At 48.0% G+C, this 20,159-nt stretch overlaps 1 protein-coding gene across 1 annotated transcript; it reads left to right on the plus strand.

The window, feature by feature from the left end:
• Positions 1 to 16,460: 16,460 nt before the first annotated feature.
• On the plus strand, positions 16,461 to 20,022 carry LOC100282778 (uncharacterized). The gene is made up of 5 exons (NM_001155684.2): positions 16,461 to 16,912; positions 17,015 to 17,233; positions 17,315 to 17,463; positions 17,588 to 17,861; positions 19,585 to 20,022. Exons 1-5 carry the CDS (start codon positions 16,663 to 16,665, stop codon positions 19,794 to 19,796), a joined length of 1,104 nt encoding a protein of 367 aa, NP_001149156.2. The 5' UTR covers positions 16,461 to 16,662; the 3' UTR covers positions 19,797 to 20,022.
• The last annotated feature ends 137 nt before the right edge of the window (positions 20,023 to 20,159 follow it).

A 20,159-nucleotide genomic window follows, 5' to 3' on the forward strand; every position in this document is an offset into this window, starting at 1 on the left:
TTCTCCCCTGTCATGTGGTTTGTGCACCCGCTATCGATAATCCAGCTTGAGCCCCCGGATGCATAAACCTACAAAACAAGTTTAGTTCTTGATTTTAGGTACCCAAACGGTTTTGGGTCCTTTGACATTAGATACAAGAACTTTGGGTACCCAAACACAGGTCTTTGATCCCTTGTGTTTGCCCCCAACATACTTGGCAACTACCTTGCCAGATTTGTTAGTTAAAACATATGATGCATCAAGAGTTTTAAATGAAATGTTAGAATCATTTGATGCAATAGGAGTTTTCTTCTTAGGCAATTTAGCACGGGTTGATTGCCTAGAGCTAGATGTCTCACCCTTATACATAAAAGCATGATTAGGGCCAGAGTGAGACTTCCTAGAGTGAATTCTCCTAATTTTATGCTCGGGATAACCGGCAAGGGTACAAAATGTAACCCTCGTTATCCTGAGGCATGGGAGCCTTGCTCTTAACAAAATTAGACAATCTTTTAGGTGGGGCATTAATTTTGACATTGTCCCCCTTTTGGAAGCCAATGTCATCCTTGATGCCAGGGCGTCTCCCACTATAGAGCATGCTTCTAGCAAATTTAAATTTTTTATTTTCTAAGTCATGCTCATTAATTTTGGAATTAAGTTGAGCTATGTGATCATTTTGTTTCTTAATTAAAGCTAGGTGATCATGAATAGCATCAACATTAATATCTCTACATCTAGTGCAAATGGAAACATGCTCAACGGTAGATGTAGAGGGTTTGCAAGATTTTAGTTCAACAATCTTAGTATGTAAAATGACATTTTCACTTCTAAGATTGGAAATGTTAATGTTGCAAACATCTAAGTATTTAGCCTTAGCAATCAAGTTTTCATTTTCATTTCTAAGGCTATCAAGAGAAGCATTCAATTTTTCAATCATAGTAAGTAAACTAGCATTATCATCTCTAAGATTGGAAATTGAATCATCACATTCATTTGAATCAACCTTAGCAATTAATCTAGCATTCTCATTTCTAAGGTTGATAATAATATCATGGCACGTGCTTAGCTCACTAGATAATTTTTCACACTTTTCTACCTCTAGAGCATAAGCATTCTTAACCTTAACATGCTTCTTATTTTCCTTAATTAGGAAGTCCTCTTGGGTGTCCAAAAGTTCATCCTTCTCATGAATAGCGCTAATTAATTCATTTAACTTCTCCTTTTGTTGCATGTTTAGGTTGGCAAAAAGGGTGCGCAAATTATCCTCCTCATCACTAGAATTATCCTCATCACTAGATGTTGCATATTTAGTGGAGGATTTTTATTTTACCTTCTTCCTTTTGCCGTCCTTTGCCATGAGGCACATGTGGCCGACGTTGGGGAAGATGAGTCCTTTGGTGACGGCGATGTTGGCGGCGTCCTTGTCAGAGGAGGAGTTGGTGTAGCTCTCGTCGGAGTCCCACTCGCAGCACACATGGGCATCGCCACCCCTCTTCTTGTGATACCTCTTATTTTATCTCCTCTTGCCCTTCTTGTCGTTATCCCTATCACTGTCACTCGATAATGGATATTTTGCAATAAAGTGATCGGGCTTACCACACTTGTAGCACACTTTCTTGGAGCGGGATTTGTAGTCCTTCCCCCTCCTTTGCTTGACGATTTGGCGGAAGCTCTTGATGATGAGCGCCATCTCCTCATTGTCGAGCTTGGAGGCGTCAATGGGGAGTCTACTTGATGTAGACTCTTCCTTCTTCTCCTCCGTCGCCTTGAATGCGACCGGTTGTGCTTCGGGCGCGGAGGGGCCATCTTGCTCGATGATCTTCTTTGAGCCTTTGATCATCAACTCAAAGCTCACAAATTTTCCTATTACTTCCTCGGGAGACATTAGTGTGTATCTAGGATCACCACGTATTAATTGAACTTGCGTAGGGTTAAGAAAAAACGAGTGATCTTAGAATAACCTTGATCATTTCATGGTCATCCCATTTGGTGCTCCCGAGGTTGCGCACTTGGTTCACCAAGGTCTTGAGCCGGTTGTACATTTCTTGTGGCTCCTCCCCTTGGCGAAGCCTGAAGCGACCGAGCTCCCCCTCGATCATCTCCCGCTTGGTGATTTGTCACCTCGTCTCCTTCGTGCGCGGTCTTGAGTACGTCCCAAATCTCCTTCACGCTCTTCAATCCTTGCACCTTGTTATACTCCTCTCGACTTAGAGAGGTGAGGAGTATAGTGGTGGCTTGGGAGTTGAAGTGCACGATTTGGGCCACCTCATCCTCATCGTAATCTTCATCCCCTACGGATGGTACCTATACACCAAACTCAACAACAACCCATATGCTTTTGTGGAGTGAGGTTAGGTGATATCTCATCATATCACTCCATCTAGAATAATCTTCACCGTCAAATGTCGGTGGTTTGCCTAATGGGACGGAAAGTAATGGAGTATGCTTAGGAATGTGAGGATAGCATAAGGGAATCTTACTATACTCTTGCGCTCTTGGCGCTTAGAAGTGACGGACGCGGAGTCAGACCCGGATGTAGAGGGCGAGGAAGAGTCGGTCTCGTAGTAGACCACTTTCTTCATTTTCTTCTTCTTCTCGCCACTCTTGTGTGATCGAATATGTGAAGGGGATCCATCCTTCTTGTTGTTGGTGGACTCCCTCGATGGAGCCTTCCCGTGGCTTGTAGCGGTCTTCTCACCGCCGATCACCATCTTCTTGGCGTGATCTCCCGACATCACTTCGAGCGGTTAAGCTCTAATGAAGCACCGAGCTCTGATACCAATTGAAAGTCGCCTAGAGGGGGGTGAATAAGGTGAATCTGAAATTTATAAATTTAAGCACAACTACAAGCTGGGTTAGCGTTAGAAATAAGAACGGGTCCGAGAGAGAGGGTGAAAAACAAATCGCAAGCAAACAAAGAGTGTGACACAAGGATTGGTTTTACTGAGGTTCGGTTCTTGCAAACCTACTCCCCGTTGAGGTGGTCACAAAGACCGGGTCTCTTTCAACCCTTTCCCTCTCTCAAACGATCACTTAGACCGAGTGAGCTTCTCTTCTCAATCAAACGGGACACAAAGTCCTCGCAAGGACCACCACACAATTGGTGTCTCTTGCCTCGGTTACAATTGAGTTGATCACAAGAAAGAATGAGAAAAAGAAGCAATCCAAGCGCAAGAGCTCAAATGAACACAAGTCACTCTCTCACTAGTCACTATTTGATTTGGAATGAACTATGGACTTGGGAGAGGATTTGATCTCTTTGGTGTGTCTTGTATTGAATGCTATAGCTCTTGTAAGGTGTAGGAAGTTGGAAAACTTGGATGCAATGAATGGTGGGTGGTTGGGGGTATTTATAGCCCCAACCACCAATCTAGCCATTTGGTGAAGGCTGCTGTCGCATGGCGCACCGGACAGTCCGGTGCGCCACCGGACACTGTCCGGTGCGCCTGCCACGTCACCAAACCGTTGGATTCCGACCATTGGAGCTTCTGTCTTCTGGGCCACCGGACAGTCCGGTGGTGCACCGGACAGGCACTGTTCAATGTCCGGTGCACCATCTGGCTCTGCTCTGACTCTGGCGCGCACTGTAGCGCATTTAATGCCTTCTGCAGTCGACCGTTGGCGCGAAGTAGCCGTTGCTCCGCTGGCACACCGGACAGTCAGGTGCACCACCGGACACTATCCGGTGCTACACCGGACAGTCTGGTGAATTATAGTGGAGCGGCCTCCAGAATTCCCGAAGGTGAGTAGTTCGGAGTTGGAGTCCCTGGGGCACCGGACAATGTCCGGTGGCACACCGGACAGTCCGGTGCGCCAAACCAGGGCACACTTCGGCTGACTTTTGCTCTCAATATTTGAATCCTTTCTCGGTCTTTTTATTGGTTTGTTGTGAACCTTTGGCACCTGTAGAACTCATAATCTAGAGCAAACTAGTTAGTCTAATTATTTGTGTTGGGCAATTCAACCACCAAAATTAATTTAGGAAAAGGTGTAAGCATATTTCCCTTTCAGCTGGGACTCGGTTTTGGCATGCCGTGTCGAAGCCCACGCTGCCCTGGTCACTAGGTCAGACAACTCGGATGTCTTCAGCAGTTCAGCTGCAACCAGGACACGGAGGATTCGGGCTCGATTGAGCATCGGGCACAACAACCACTTCTTCTGGAAGCTCAGGCAAAGGAGCTTCAATACGAGATGCATTTGGCATTTGTGGAGACAACCCGAATGGAGCATCGCAATGACTAAACGATAACTTTCGAACAACCACATCCAAACATGGTGGAACAATCGTCTTCACAATTCTGACATATCTCACCCAATCATCTTCTGAGGCAATGGAGATCAACCGTCGGACAACTGTCTCAGATGTAATATGGGACAACAAACCCTGAATTGATATTCTAGGGTTGTTTAAATTGCAACTAATCTCCTCACAAGCTCGAGCGAAAATCTGGCCAAAGGAGGGTCTTCCATCGAACATCATGGTCACGTTCTTCATACCATAAAAACTAACATTCCCATAACATTTGTCTCCACGCTTCCTCCATGGTATAGTGTCACTAGGGTGTCCATCTATTGCAAACACATATTACTAACTCAATATCCATTAAATATGGTATCTGACTAACACTATCAATAACTTATTACTATCCCCATCTACTCATCTCCTAAACCCTAAATATTACTCCCAGTAAAAAATGGGTAGCACCTCCCCTATACGGTCAAGTTTATAAAACCTATAGAGTGCGATAGTTGAACATATAAAAGTAATAAATAAACCCTAAGATAAATAAATGCTAAACAATGTTAATTAACGCTGACTACTCACTTACCCGTAAACCATAAACTATGCTAAAAAATAATGACTACTCACCTAACTAATTAATAACAAATAAATGCAAAAAATTAAAGAATAATTAGAAAAAATTACCTCGGGAGTGGCGTCGGAGTGGATGGCCTTGGGAGGGACGACGGCCGGAGGGAGGGACAGCGGTGGAGCAGCGGGCTCAGGACGGCGGGGCGGTGGCGGGCTCGGGACGGCGGGGCGTTGGCCTCCGGACCGCGCCGCGGCCTCGGGACGTCGGGGCGGTGGCGGGCTCGGGACGGCGGGGTGTTGGCCTCCGGACCGCGTCGCGGCCTCGGGACGTCAGGGCGGTGGCCTCCGGACTGCGCCGCGGCCTCGGGACGTTGGGGCGGTGGCCTCCGGACTACGCCGCGGCCTCGGGACGTCGGGGCGGTGGCGGGCTCGGGGCGGTGGCCTCCGGACTGCGCCGCGGCCTTGGGACGTCGGGGCGGTGGCGGCCGGCGCGACGGGACAGGGCCGTGGGCACGGGACTGAAAGGGAAATGTGCCCTTGGGCCATTTCTAAGTATTTTGGTGATTTAGTGTCCAACACAAGTGCCTAAGTGTAAATGGTGGACAAAGTGCAATTCAAGTATAAAGGTATGTTTCTCAGACTTAGTACATTGTTTTAGAGACTAATATATTGTGTCTAAGTGCTGGAAACAGGAAAAATCAAGTTGAAATTAAAGATGGCTTTGTTCAGCCAAAGTCAGCTCAGTCTGGGTGCACCGGACAGTGTTCGGTGGTGCACCGGACAGTGTCCGGTGCGCCAGGCTGGCTCAGGCGAACTTGCTGCTCTCGGGAAGTGATTAACGGCGTACGGCTATAATTCACCGGATTGTCCGGTGAGCCAACGGTCGGCCGAGCCAACGGTCGGCTGCGCGATCCGCGCGAGACACGTGGCCGAGCCAACGGTCGGAAGGGGGCACTGGACTATCCGGTGCGCCAACGGCTCCCAAGCGCCAACGGTCGGCTTCGCCAAATAAGGAAGGAGATCCGCACCGGACAGTGTCCGGTGGTGCACCGGACTGTCCGGTGTGCCAGGCGACAGAAGGCAAGAAATGTCTTCCTGGAATGCACTCAACGGCTCCTAGCTGCCTTGGGGCTATAAAAGGGACCCCTAGGCGCATGAAGGAAAACACCAAGCATTCTCTAAGCATTCCTAAGCACTAAGACTTCGATTCCGCGCTTTTGATTCCTTGCGATAGCAATTAGAGCTCTAGTTGAGTTGTGAACTCATTGAGTTGTGTTGTGAGCTCTTGTTGCGACTTGTGTGCGTGGTGTTGCTGTGATTTCTTGTCTTGAGTGTGTTGCTCATCCCTCCCTTACTTTGTGCTTCTTTGTGATCATCAAAGTGTAAGGGCGAGAGGCTCCAAGTTGTGGAGATTCCTCGCAAACGGGATATAGAAAAGCAAAGCAAAACACCGTGGTATTCAAGTGGGTCTTTGGACCGCTTGAGAGGGGTTGATTGCAACCCTCGTCCGTTGGGACGCCACAACGTGGACTAGGCAAGTGTTGGACTTGGCCGAACCACGGGATAAACCACTGTGTCTATCTGTGATTGATCTTCTTGTGGTTATCGTGTCTTGCAAAGACTCCTCTCTAGCCACTTGGCATTACTTGTGCTAACTCCTAATCAAGTTTTGTGGCATTAAGTTTCAAGTTTTACAGGATCACCTATTCACCCCCCCCCCTCTAGGTGCTCTCAATTGGTATCATAGCTGTTCTCTTCAAGAAAGGGACTAATCGCCCGAAGAGATGGATCCTAAGGGCAAGGGGATTGTGATCAATGATAAGGAGAAGTAGTCGTTCGTCAACGAGCCCAAAGATGACAAGCCTACCGACTCGGGCCACAAACGAAAAGATGGGAAGAAGAAGAAGACAAGGCGCATCAAGGAGATCGTCTACTACGACGACAGCGACGAGTCCACCTCTTCCCAAAAGGACAACGACGACAACGACTACGACAAAAGAAAGACGGTTAATTCAAACTTTTCTTTCGATTACTCTCGTATTCCGCAAAGTACAAATACTCATTTGCTCTCCATTCCACTTGGCAAACCTCCTCACTTTGATGGAGAGGACTACGGATTTTGGAGTCACAAAATGCGTAGTCACTTGTTCTCTCTCCATCCGAGCATATGGGAGATAGTAGAGAGTGGAATGAAATTTTATAGTACTGATAGTCCCATGTTCATTAACGAGCAAATTCACAAAAATGCACAAGCTATTACTGTTCTTCTAGCTTCATTGTGCAGGAACGAATACCATAAGGTGAGCGGCTTAGACAATGCCAAGCAGATCTGGGACACCCTCAAGATCTCACATGAGGGAAACGACGTCACCATGCTCACCAAGATGGAATTGGTGGAAGGCGAACTCGGGAGATTCGCGATGATAAGAGGGGAGGAGCCAACCCAAACATATAACAGGCTCAAGACCCTCATCAACAAGATAAGGAGCTATGGAAGCACGCGATGGACGGACCACGACGTCGTCCGCCTAATGCTAAGATCCTTCACCGTCCTTGATCCACATCTTGTGAACAATATTCGTGAGAATCCTAGGTACACGAAGATGACGCCCGAGGAGATCCTTGGAAAGTTCGTAAGCGGGCGGATGATGATCAAGGAGGCGAGATACATGGACGACGCGTTGAATGGTCCAATCCATGAGCCTCAACCCATTGCTCTCAAGGCAACGAGGAGCAAGGAGGCGCTACCCAGCAAGGTAGCACAAGTTGAGGCGGCTGGGCTTAATGATGAAGAGATGGCCCTCATCATCAAACGCTTCAAGACGGCGCTTAAGGAACGCAAAGGACAGCCTTACAAGAACAAGACGAAGGGGAAGCGCTCATGCTTCAAATGTGGTAAGATTGGTCATTTTATCGCTAACTGTCCCGATAATGATAGTGACCAGGAACAAGGGAACAAGAGGGAAAAGAAGAAAACTTACAAGAAGGCTAAGGGCGAGGCACACCTTGGAAAGGAGTGGGACTCGAATTGTTCGTCGTCTGACTCCGACAACGAAGGACTCGCCGCCACCGCCTTCAACAAATCGGCCCTCTTCCCCAACGAGCGTCATACATGCCTCATGGCGAGGGAGAAGAAGGTATGTACTCGAAATACTACTTATGCTTCTTCAAGTGAGGACGAGTCTAGTGATGATGATGAAATAGATTATTCATGTTTATTCAAGGGCCTAGATAGAACCAAGGTTGATAAAATTAATGAATTAATTGATGCCTTGAATGATAAGAATAAGTTATTAGAAAAGCAAGAGGATTTGTTGTATGAAGAACATGATAAATTTGTAGAGGCTCAAAAATCTCATGCTTTAGAAGTTAAAAGGAATGAAATACTTTCTTGTGAACTATCTACTTGCCATGAGACAATTTCTAGTTTAAGGAGCATAAATGATAATTTGAATGCTAAGTTAGAAATAGCTAGTAAATCAACATCTTGTGTAGAAAATGTTGTAACTTGCACTAGGTGTAAAGATTTTGATATCGATGCTTGTAGCAAACACCTAGCTTCAATTTCTAAATTAAATGTTGAAGTGGCTAGTCTCAATGCCCAACTTAAGACTAGCAAAAGTGAATTCGATAAGCTAAAATTTGCAAGGGATGCCTACACAATTGGTAGACACCCCTCAATTAAGGATGGACTTGGCTTCAAAAGGGAAGCCAAGAACTTGACAAGCCAAAGCCATAAGGCACCCATCTCCATCAAGGAGAAAGGGAAGGCCCCTATGGCAAATAGTGTGCAAAAGAACCATGCTTTCTTATACAATGATAGGAAATATTCTAGGAACGTTCATTTCAATAATGTTGTTTCACATGCTTATGATATGACTGCTTCTAGTTCCCATGTTGTGCATGGTAGAGATATGCCTAAGAAAAATATTCATCATGTGCCTAGAAAGAATATTGTTCATGTTCCTAGGAAAGTTATGAATGAACCTTCTACAATATATCATGCTTTAAATGCTTTCTTTGCTATTTGTAGAAAGGATAGGAAGATAGTTGCTAGAAAATTAGGGGCAAAATGCAAGGGATACAAAACTTGCATTTGGGTCCCTAAGGATATTTGTACTAACCTTGTAGGACCCAACATGAGTTGGGTACCTAAGACCCAAGCCTAAATTTGCCTTGCAGGTTTATGCATCCGGGGGCTCTAGCTGGATTATCGACAGCGGATGCACAAATCACATGACGGGGGAAAAGAGGATGTTCTCTTCCTACGTCAAGAACAAGGATCCCCAAGATTCAATAATATTCGGTGATGGGAACCAAGGCAAGGTGAAGGGGTTAGGCAAAATTGCATTTTCTTCCGAGCACTCTATTTCTAATGTGTTTTTAGTTGAGTCGCTCGGATATAACTCGTTGTCTGTTAGTCAATTATGCAATATGGGATATAATTGTCTATTCACTAATGTAGATGTGTCTGTCTTTAGAAGAAGTGATGGTTCATTAGCTTTCAAGGGTGTATTAGACGGCAAACTTTATTTAGTTGATTTTGCAAAAGAGGAGGCCGGTCTAGATGCATGCTTAATTGCTAAGACTAGCATGGGCTGGCTGTGGCATCGCCGCTTAGCACATGTGGGGATGAAGAACCTTCACAAGCTTCTAAAGGGAGAACACGTGATAGGTCTAACTAATGTTACTTTCGAAAAAGATAGACCTTGTGCAGCTTGTCAAGCAGGTAAACAAGTAGGAGGAGCGCATCACAACAAGAATGCGATGACCACATCAAGACCTCTGGAGCTGCTACATATGGACCTCTTCGGACCCGTCGCCTATCTAAGCATAGGAGGAAGTAAGTATGGACTAGTTATTATTGATGACTTTTCCCGCTTCACGTGGGTATTCTTTTTGCAGGATAAATCTGAAACCCAAGGGACCCTCAAGCGTTTCCTAAGGAGAGCTCAAAACGAGATTGAGCTCAAGGTGAAGAAGATAAGGAGCGACAATGGGTCTGAGTTCAAGAACCTTCAAGTGGAGGAGTACCTTGAGGAGGAAGGGATCAAGCACGAGTTCTCCGCTCCCTACACACCACAGCAAAATGGTGTGGTAGAAAGGAAGAACATGACGCTTATAGACATGGCGAGGATGATGCTTGGAGAGTTCAAGACCCTCGAGTGCTTTTGGTCGGAAGCCGTGAACACGGCTTGCCACGCCATCAACAGGGTCTACCTTCATCGCCTCCTCAAGAAGACGTCGTATGAGCTACTAACCGGTAACAAACCCAATGTTTCGTATTTTCGAGTTTTTGGGAGTAAATGCTACATTCTAGTGAAGAAGGGTAGGAATTCCAAATTTGCTCCCCAAGCCGTAGAAGGGTTTTTGTTAGGTTATGACTCAAATACAAAGGCGTATAGAGTCTTCAACAAATCATCGGGTTTGGTTGAAGTCTCTAGCGACGTTGTATTTGATGAAACTAATGGCTCTCCAAGAGAGCAAGTTGTTGATTTTGATGATGTAGATGAAGAAGAAGTTCCAACGGCCGTAATACGCAACATGGCGATTGGGGATGTGCGGCCACAGGAACAAGATGAACGAGATCAACCTTCTTCCTCAACAATGGTGCATCCCCCAACTCAAGATGATGAACAGGAGGCGTGTGATTAAGGGGGAGCACAAGATGATCATGTACTGGAGGAAGAAGCGCAACCGGCACCTCCAACCCAAGTTCAAGCGATGATTCAAAGGGATCATCCCGTCGACCAAATTTTGGGTGATATTAGCAAGGGAGTAACTACTCGATCCCGATTAGTTAATTTTTGTGAGCATTACTCTTTTGTCTCTTCTATTGAGCCTTTCAGGGTAGAAGAGGCCTTGCTAGATCCGGACTGGGTGTTGGCCATGCAGGAGGAGCTCAACAATTTCAAAAGAAATGAAGTTTGGACACTGGTGCCTCGTCCCAAGCAAAATGTTGTGGGAACCAAGTGGGTGTTCCGCAACAAACAAGATGAGCACGGAGTGGTGACAAGGAACAAGGCACGACTTGTGGCAAAAGGTTATGCCCAGGTCGCAGGTTTGGACTTTGAGGAGACTTTTGCTCCTGTGGCTAGGCTAGAGTCCATTCGTATTTTGCTAGCATATGTCGCTCACCATTCTTTCAGGTTGTTCCAAATGGATGTGAAGAGCACTTTCCTCAACGGGCCAATCAAGGAGGAGGTGTACGTAGAGCAACCCCCTGGCTTCGAGGACGAACGGTACCCCGACCACGTGTGTAAGCTCTCTAAAGCGCTCTATGGACTTAAGCAAGCCCCAAGAGCATGGTATGAATGCCTTAGAGACTTTTTAATTGCTAATGCTTTCAAGGTTGGAAAAGCCGATCCAACTCTTTTTACCAAGACTTGTGATGGTGATCTTTTTGTGTGTAAAATTTATGTTGATGACATAATATTTGGTTCTACTAATCAAAAGCCTTGTGAAGAGTTTAGCAGGGTGATGACTCACAAGTTTGAGATGTCGATGATGGGCGAGTTAAGCTATTTCCTTGGGTTCCAAGTGAGGCAACTCAAGGATGGGACCTTCATCTCCCAAACAAAGTACACGCAAGACTTGATCAAGCGGTTTGGGATGAAGGACGCCAAGCCCGCAAAGACTCCAATGGGAACTAACGGACACACCGACCTCAACAAAGAAGGTAAGTCCGTTGATCAAAAGGCATACCGGTCCATGATAGGGTCTTTACTTTATTTATGTGCTAGTAGACCGGATATTATGTTTAGTGTATGCATGTGTGCTAGATTTCAATCTGATCCAAGGGAGTGTCACTTAGTAGCCGTGAAGCGAATTCTTAGATATTTAGTCGCTACGCCTTGCTTCGCGATCTGGTATCCAAAGGGGTCTACCTTTGACTTGATTGGATATTCAGACTCCGACTATGCTGGATGTAAGGTCGATAGGAAGAGTACATCGGGGACGTGCCAATTCTTAGGAAGGTCCCTGGTGTCCTGGAGTTCTAAGAAACAAACTTCTGTTGCCCTATCCACTGTTGAGGCCGAGTACGTTGCCGCAGGACAGTGTTGCGCGCAACTACTTTGGATGAGGCAAACCCTCAGGGACTTTGGCTACAATTTGAGCAAAGTCCCACTCCTATGTGATAATGAGAGTGCTATCCGCATGGCGGATAATCCTGTTGAACATAGCCGCACAAAACACATAGACATCCGACATCACTTTTTGAGAGACCACCAGCAAAAGGGAGATATCGAAGTGTTTCATGTTAGCTCCGAGAACCAGCTAGCCGATATCTTTACCAAGCCTTTAGATGAGCAGACCTTTTGCAAGCTGCGTAGTGAGCTAAATGTCTTAGATTCGTGGAACTTGGATTGATTTGTAGCATACATGTGTTTATGCCTTTGATCATATTCCTTAATGCATTTTGTTGTTTATTTATGGTGCTCAAGTTGTACAAGCACTCCCCGGACCTCACAAGTCCATTTGCAAGTGATGCACAAATTTAGGGGGAGATGTGCTACAACTTGACTCTTTGAGACTAACTGTGTGCTTGAGTTTGCTTGACTTAGTCTCAAAGGTGAATTGAAAGGGAAAAGGTGGACTTGGATCATGCAAGACTTCCACTGCACTCCGATGAAAGAGTAACTTATTCCAAGTTCATCTCTATGCTCTTATTGCCTTTTACTCTTAGTTGAAGATTTTGGTGAGGCAATGGGGTTAAAGGGTCAAGATTGATCCCATTTTGGTGCTTGATGCCAAAGGGGGAGAAAATAAGGCCAAAGCAAGATATGGATCAGCTACCACTTGTGAATTTTGAAAATAGTAGAGTTAGAGTTTTTGTTTGTCAAAATACTCTTGTTTGCCTCTTATTGTCAAAAGTTGGTCTCTTGTGGGGAGAAGACTTAATTATGGGAAAAAGGGGGAGTTTTTGAATCCTTGATCAATTTCTCGTGAAATAGCTCTCTTTATGTTTCAACATGTGTGTTTGACTTAGAAATAGGAAATTGAGTTTGATTTGCAAAAACAAACCAAGTGGTGGCAAAGAATGATCCATATATGTCAAATTTGAATCAAAACAATTTTGAGTTCTTATTTGAATTGATTTTGCACTTGTTCTACTTGCTTTATGTTGTGTTGGCATAAATCACCAAAAAGGGGGAGATTGAAAGGAAAATGTGCCCTTGGGCCATTTCTAAGTATTTTGGTGATTTAGAGTCCAACACAAGTGCCTAAGTGTAAATGGTGGACAAAGTGCAATTCAAGTATAAAGGTATGTTTCTTAGACTTAGTACATTGTTTTAGAGACTAATATATTGTGTCTAAGTGCTGGAAATAGGAAAAATCAAGTTGAAATTAAAGATGGCTTTGTTCAGCCAAAGTCAGCTCAGTCTGGGTGCACCGGACAGTGTCCGGTGTGCCAGGTTGGCTCAGGCGAACTTGCTGCTCTCGGGAAGTGATTAACGGCGTACGACTATAATTCACCGGATTGTCCGGTGTGCACCAGACTGTCCGGTGAGCCAACGGTCGGCCGGGCCAACGGTCGGCCGCGCGATCCGCGCGAGACACGTGGCCGAGCCAACGGTCGGAAGGGGGCACCGGACTGTCCGGTGCGCCAACGGCTCCCAAGCGCCAACAGTCGGCTTTGCCAAATAAGGAAGGAGATCCGCACCGGACAGTGTCCGGTGGTGCACCGGACTGTCCGGTGCGCCAGGCGACAGAAGGCAAGAAATGCCTTCCTGGAATGCACTCAACGGCTCCTAGCTGCCTTGGGGCTATAAAAGGGACCCCTAGGCGCACGGAGGAAAACACCAAGCATTCTCTAAGCATTCCTAAGCACTAAGACTTCGATTCCGCGCTTTTAATTCCTTGCGATAGCAATTAGAGCTCTAGTTGAGTTGTGAACTCATTGAGTTGTGTTGTGAGTTCTTGTTGCGACTTGTGTGCGTGGTGTTGCTGTGATTTCTTGTCTTGAGTGTGTTGCTCATCCCTCCCTTACTCCGTGCTTCTTTGTGATCATCAAAGTGTAAGGGCGAGAGGCTCCAAGTTGTGGAGATTCCTCGCAAACGGGATATAGAAAAGCAAAGCAAAACACCGTGGTATTCAAGTGGGTCTTTGGACCGCTTGAGAGGGGTTGATTGCAACCCTCGTCCGTTGGGACGCCACAACATGGACTAGGCAAGTGCTGGACTTGGCCGAACCACGAGATAAACCACTGTGTCTATCTGTGATTGATCTTCTTGTGGTTATCGTGTCTTGCAAAGACTCCTCTCTAGCCACTTGGCATTACTTGTGCTAACTCCTAATCAAGTTTTGTGGCATTAAGTTTCAAGTTTTACAGGATCACCTATTCACCCCCCTCTAGGTGCTCTCAGGGACGGCGGGGCGGTGGCCTCCGGACCGCGCCTTGGTCTCGGGACGTCGGGGTGGTGGCGGCCGGCGCGGCGGGACAGGGCCGTGGCATCGGGACGGCGGGGCGGCGGCGGGCGGTGATGGGCGCGGTTGGAGAACAGCGGCCAGTGGCGGAAGTTGGAGAGAAAGGAGAGAGCAGCGGGAGAAAGGAGAGAGCAGTGTCGGTATTTTACTACCGATCTCGCCGCCAAGATCTATGGCGCCGAGTTCGGATCCATGTCGGAGCCACGTCGACGCCTTGTGGCCAGTGCGACACACAGCTCGGCGTCAAGATCTATGGCGCCGAGAAGTGTGAGCTCGGCGCCATGGTAAATGGCGTCGAGCAAAGGGTCCAAAACTGACATTTAGTCGTGCAAGGGTCTAAACGTGAATATTTTCCATAAATCGGGCTCAAATACAAAAAATCGGTATTATAGATGGCCAATAAGCACGAGGCCGGCGAGCCCGGCACGAAGCCCGCTGTTTAGGCCCAGTCCGAGCCCGGCACGGCCCGGTTCTATGCGGTCTAGGGCTGGCCCGAAACGAATAAGCGGGCCAGACTCGGACAGGAGACTAGGCACGGTGGGCTAGCCCGGCACGGCCTGTTTACCTCTAAGCCCGTTAAACCCGCTTTTTGCACTAAAACGTGCTTACTGGCCCGCTTTTCAGCTAGTTTTTTTGTGCTAAACGGGCCGGCCCGGCTCGGACCGTTTAGGCCCGCTGCGAGCCGGGCTCAGACAGGGAATTGAGCCCGCAGGGTTTAGATAGCTCGGCCCATTTTCTAACTGTGCCTGACAGACCGGATCCAAAATGGGCTGGGCTTCACCGGGCCAGGGCCGGGCAGCCCGTTTTGCCATCTTAGGCTGTACACGGACGGTACGGTTGCTGCTGCATGGCGATCGGGCTCGAGCCCCGTTCTGCAGAGATGCTCTGACTGATATGTATATTTTATGTGTAGAGGTATATATAGGATAATTTATAGGTAAACCGTTATAGAAAGAATGAATATAAGGGGAAATATTGCTGACGTGGATACATAGTAGCGTTTATTTTATGAGAAAAAATTTGAAGCTAACAGCTGCGGACAGGTTAACGGTGTAGCGTAGCGGCTGTACACGGACGGTACGGTTGCGACTGCATGGCAACTGGCAATCGGGCTCGGCCCCCCGTCCTGCAGAGATGCTCTGACTGACCTCCACCTCCATGCAGCGCATCCCCCGAAGTGGCTGGGTCCTACTCGCGTGGGGGAGAAAAGGCCCATCCCAGAAATAAGATATTCGAAAGCTGTGCGTCGCGTCCTCCACACACATCACATCCCAGGGCCCGGGCTGACGGCTGTCGACCAAGGGAGGTTTACTACTGGATTTTATTCGCTAACTAGGATAGGAAGAAGAAGAAACCACTCTGTGATCTGTCACGTGGTGCGCGCGTGAGCACCGCGTCGACCGCTGTGGTCGGGGCCCGCCGGAATAATTGAGCCTTTGGGAGGGAAGAGGAGGAAGGGTTTTGGGGCTGGAGGACCCAGCACAATTACTGTGGACGTACTGGAGCAGCCGAGCTCGAGCTGCTGTGCGGCTGGCTGTTTCCCCCCTCCAGTCCAGTCCAGCCTCCACCACCCACCACCTCCTCCTGCTCGCTCATTCACTCACCATGTGTTTGGTTGTCTTCCCTATAGATGCAACTGTATCTGCATATACAAAATATAGTGTTTGTTTGGTTGGCTGTATTGCAAGAGACAGGCTAGCACGAACTTTAAAGCGCCGCGAGCCAGGTCCGGCGGGAACGCTCCGCGCGGTCGCACGCGCGCGGCCAGGCTTGGGCGAGTCTGCTGTTTACTCGTGCACGTAAATCGAGATGTTGGTTTTATTGGTTTTTTTGTTATATCCTGTAATTAAAAGATTTAATTACCGAACCGATTACATATCTGTGTTTCTGATATTTTTACGAACGAAACTAGACCACACATGCTATGTATATTTTAAATAAAAAAATTACGTGATTAAGATTAGTATATAATTAGTGTTTATTAACATGTAGTTAGTGTCTATTAAATAATTTTAACATATAATTACTGTCTACTAATATAATTTTCATTTATTTAATAACATTTTTAACTCATACAACAAATATTCATACCAGCAACCAAACAACATCTCTCATAAAACAGACTGATTGCATGCAGACAACCAAACACAAGAAGTTGCATGTGTCTAGTCAGACCAGTCAGAGCCAGGCTCACTAGATACGAAACAGCCTCAGCCAACCAGTCAACCAAACAGGCCCTCAGATTTGCACTCGGCCGGCATGGCATTTATCCCCCACCTACAATCTCAGGCAATCCGCCATTACTGAGAGCCCCATCGCACATCGGGTCGTGGCAAGCTCGCGACGCGGAAGCGCCACCGCTCCCCTGTCCGTCTCCGTCCACCTCCTGTGCCGGCTGCCTGCCTACCACATCAATCAGTGTGACCATCCAGCACATTCCCATGACGGGCCACGCCAGCCTGCTGCTGCCGGCGCTCGCCGCCGTCCTGCTCTGCTGCCCCCTCGCGCAATGCGGGCAGCAGAACTACACCTCCATGTTCAGCTTCGGCGACTCGCTCACCGACACCGGCAACCTGCTCGTGTCCAGCCCGCTCTCCAACCACATCGTCGGCCGCTACCCCTACGGCATCACCTACTTCCACCGCTCCACCGGCCGCTGCTCCGACGGCCGCCTCGTCGTCGACTTCCTAGGTGCGTTTGTGCGTGCGCGCGTCGTCCTCCTCCTCCTCCTCCTCCTCCTCCTCTTCTTCTCGGTGCATTTCCGTCTCTGACGCGAACGCCACCTCGCCGCAGCGCAAGCGTTCGGCCTGCCGCTGCTGCAGCCGTACCTGCAGTCCCGCGGCAAGGACCTGCGCCGGGGCGTCAACTTCGCCGTCGGCGGCGCCACCGCCATGGATCCGCCCTTCTTCCAGGAGATCGGCGCGTCCGACAAGCTCTGGACCAACCTGTCCCTCAGCGTCCAGCTCGGCTGGTTCGAGCAGCTCAAGCCGTCGCTCTGCAGCTCACCGAAAGGTCCGTCGCTCAAATCCGACATTTTTCTTTTTGCAATTTTTTTTGCCTCTGCTCTGAAATCTGAGTGAACGAGGCAAACAGAGTGCAAGGAGTACTTCAGCAAGTCCCTCTTCCTGGTCGGAGAGATCGGGGGGAACGACTACAACTACGCCTTCTTCAAGGGCAAGACCCTGGACGACGCCAAGACCTACGTCCCCACGGTCGCCGCCGCGGTCACCGATGCCACCGAGGTCACCACCGAACCTATCCTCTCCATTTGTTTACTGCATCTCTCCCTCGCTCTCGCACTAAACAATTCGGGAATCTCTCTTCTCTCTGCCCGTTAACGTTACTCGCTCGCGATCGCGACTGCAGAGGCTGATCAAGGCCGGCGCCACGCACCTGGTGGTGCCGGGGAACCTGCCCATGGGCTGCTCGTCGGCGTACCTGACCCTGCACCCGGGCCGCAACGGCAGCGACTACGACGCCGCCGGTTGCCTCAGGACGTACAACGACTTCGCGCAGCACCACAACGCTGTGCTCCAGCGGAAACTGCGGGCGCTCCGGGCGAAGTACCCGCAGGCGAGGATCATGTACGCCGACTACTACGGCGCCGCCATGTCCTTCGCCAAGAACCCCAAGCAGTTCGGTGAGTGCGATCGCCCAACTGCCCCTTCCCTCATGATCCAGGTCCCGAGCCTTCCCCCCACCCCTCCGATTCGGCATCAGATCAAACGCGTCCGTCGCTTAACTGATCTCGGCTAGGCTGAAGGTGACACGGAACGGCCACTGCTCTCGGCTACACTAAGGGGGTGTTTGTTAGAGGGACTAAAGATTAGTCTCTAGTTTTTAGTCTCATTTAGTCCCTTTTTTGCCAAACACTAGGACTAAAATGTGGACTAAAATAATTTAGTCTTTAGTCCTTCACATAGGTGCTAAAAGAGACTAAAAGCTCATAATTATCATGTTGCCCTTACCTTTTTGTATGGATAACTAATTATGAGTATATTCTAAGGGTATTTGAGTCTTTGGACAATGTATTTAATGACTTTAGAATATGTTTAGTCTCTAAAACCAAACATGTAGGGACTAAAGTTTAGTTTTAGGACTAAAGTTTAGTTCTAGGACTAATTGAAACCAAACATGACCTAAACATGGTTGACCATGGCCCCGCCACGATCTGCCGTCCAATTGGAGCTCAGATTGCATGGCTCTTTCAGAAAATGAAAGGGTCGGGGATCTAGTCTAGCTACAAAACCAGGTCACCTGTTCGGCCATCTCCTTTCCAGAAAAGGGCGCTACGTCTTTGCTTATTGCTTGCTTTTGTGTGCTACATCGAAAGCCATGTGCTGCTCCTTTTGGCCAGTCCTCTACTCATCTTCAGACTGCAGTGGCTAACGCCGCATGGATGTGAGACTGAAAAATTGGATCTTGACCCTTGAGCCGCGGTTACTGTAATTGGTAACCCTGCCCTTTTCTGTTCTTAACGAAAGGTCAGAGCACCTGCCGAGCTTGCAAGAAGAAGAAGAACAAGAAGAAGATCTTTCCACTGGAGTGCTAAAATCCATTTCTTGTAGACTATATTGACCTAGACATTCAGGTAAAATCTGGAGTATTCTGGACACTGGATTCTCCGTCTCTGCCTCTATATAGTACTCCTTACTAACATTCAAATGGGTGTTAGTGTTAGAGCACATCCAGAAATGCTGTTGTTGAGGTTGCACAAGTGTACTGGCATCTTGAGCTGGTTCATCTTGTTCTTATGAGCATTTATTTGGCACACACACACCAGTAAATCGATTTGAGGTTCCCTTGCCTAGCTCCAGTAGATGGCACTGTCAGTGAATCAAATATGTTCCTTTTTTTTCTTGACACAAGATAATCTTCTACTCGCTGTCTCCCTCCATCCAAAAAAAAGAATGCAACTACTGTCCAGATTGAACCAAATTTACAGTGAATAGTATTCATATTTATGTCCCCAAATCGGATTATTACAGAAGTATACTCCATAGGAAATCTAACAATATGTTAATCTATATTATTATAAATGCCAGTATTTTTTTGTACTATAAATTCGGTCAGATTTGAAAGCATTGGGTTGGTTTTGGTCAAATCGTGATCTGTTCTGTCTTACATATAGCCAGAGCCATACAGGGGAAATGAAAACGATGTCTTTTCTTGCTCCGAAAGACCAACGAGAACGATGTTGTTTTTTTGCCAACTGCTGGCCTCTAATTTCCGCCACAAGACAGATCCAGGATCCGGTGGTCTTGTACATGTGCGGATATAGCAACCTGATCGGCCACGCACTGAGATGGAACGAGGACGGTTCTAAACGAAGCTACTCTGTGTGTCTGGATGATGGATTGCAGGGTTCACGCAGGGGCCGCTGCGGACGTGCTGCGGCGGCGGCGGGCCGTACAACTTCAACCCGAAGGCGAGCTGCGGCGTGCGGGGGTCCAGCGTGTGCGCGGACCCGTCGGCGTACGCCAACTGGGACGGCGTGCACCTGACGGAGGCCGCCTACCACGCCATCGCCGACAGCATCCTCAACGGGCCCTACACCAGCCCCAGGCTCCTCTGATCCGAACGCCGGTGGTTGAAGCTCGTCGTCCGTCCATCGGCAGCCGCAGCTCATACAACTGTAGTGGCGCCAACAATGTGGCTGGCCTGTGAGCTTGCTAGCTGTGGTAATTAAACGAATGCTGTACGTAGTACTCCCTACTACTAGTGTGAGAGTGTGACGGTGTTGGGACTGGAACTGGAACTGGAAGGGTAACTCGTAACTAAAAATGGTGGAGTTTTGCGTCCGTTCGTTTCTTGGCATGATGTGACTTTGGCGTGGGGCTGTGTCGTGGATCGTTAAGGCCTTGTTCGTTTACGTCGGATTGCATCCGGAATCGTTCCAGTTAATCAAAGTTTATATAAATTAGAGAAACAATCCGGC

The sequence above is a fragment of the Zea mays genome, chromosome 8 (assembly GCF_902167145.1).
Source record: "Zea mays cultivar B73 chromosome 8, Zm-B73-REFERENCE-NAM-5.0, whole genome shotgun sequence".
Classification (NCBI taxonomy): domain Eukaryota; kingdom Viridiplantae; phylum Streptophyta; class Magnoliopsida; order Poales; family Poaceae; genus Zea; species Zea mays.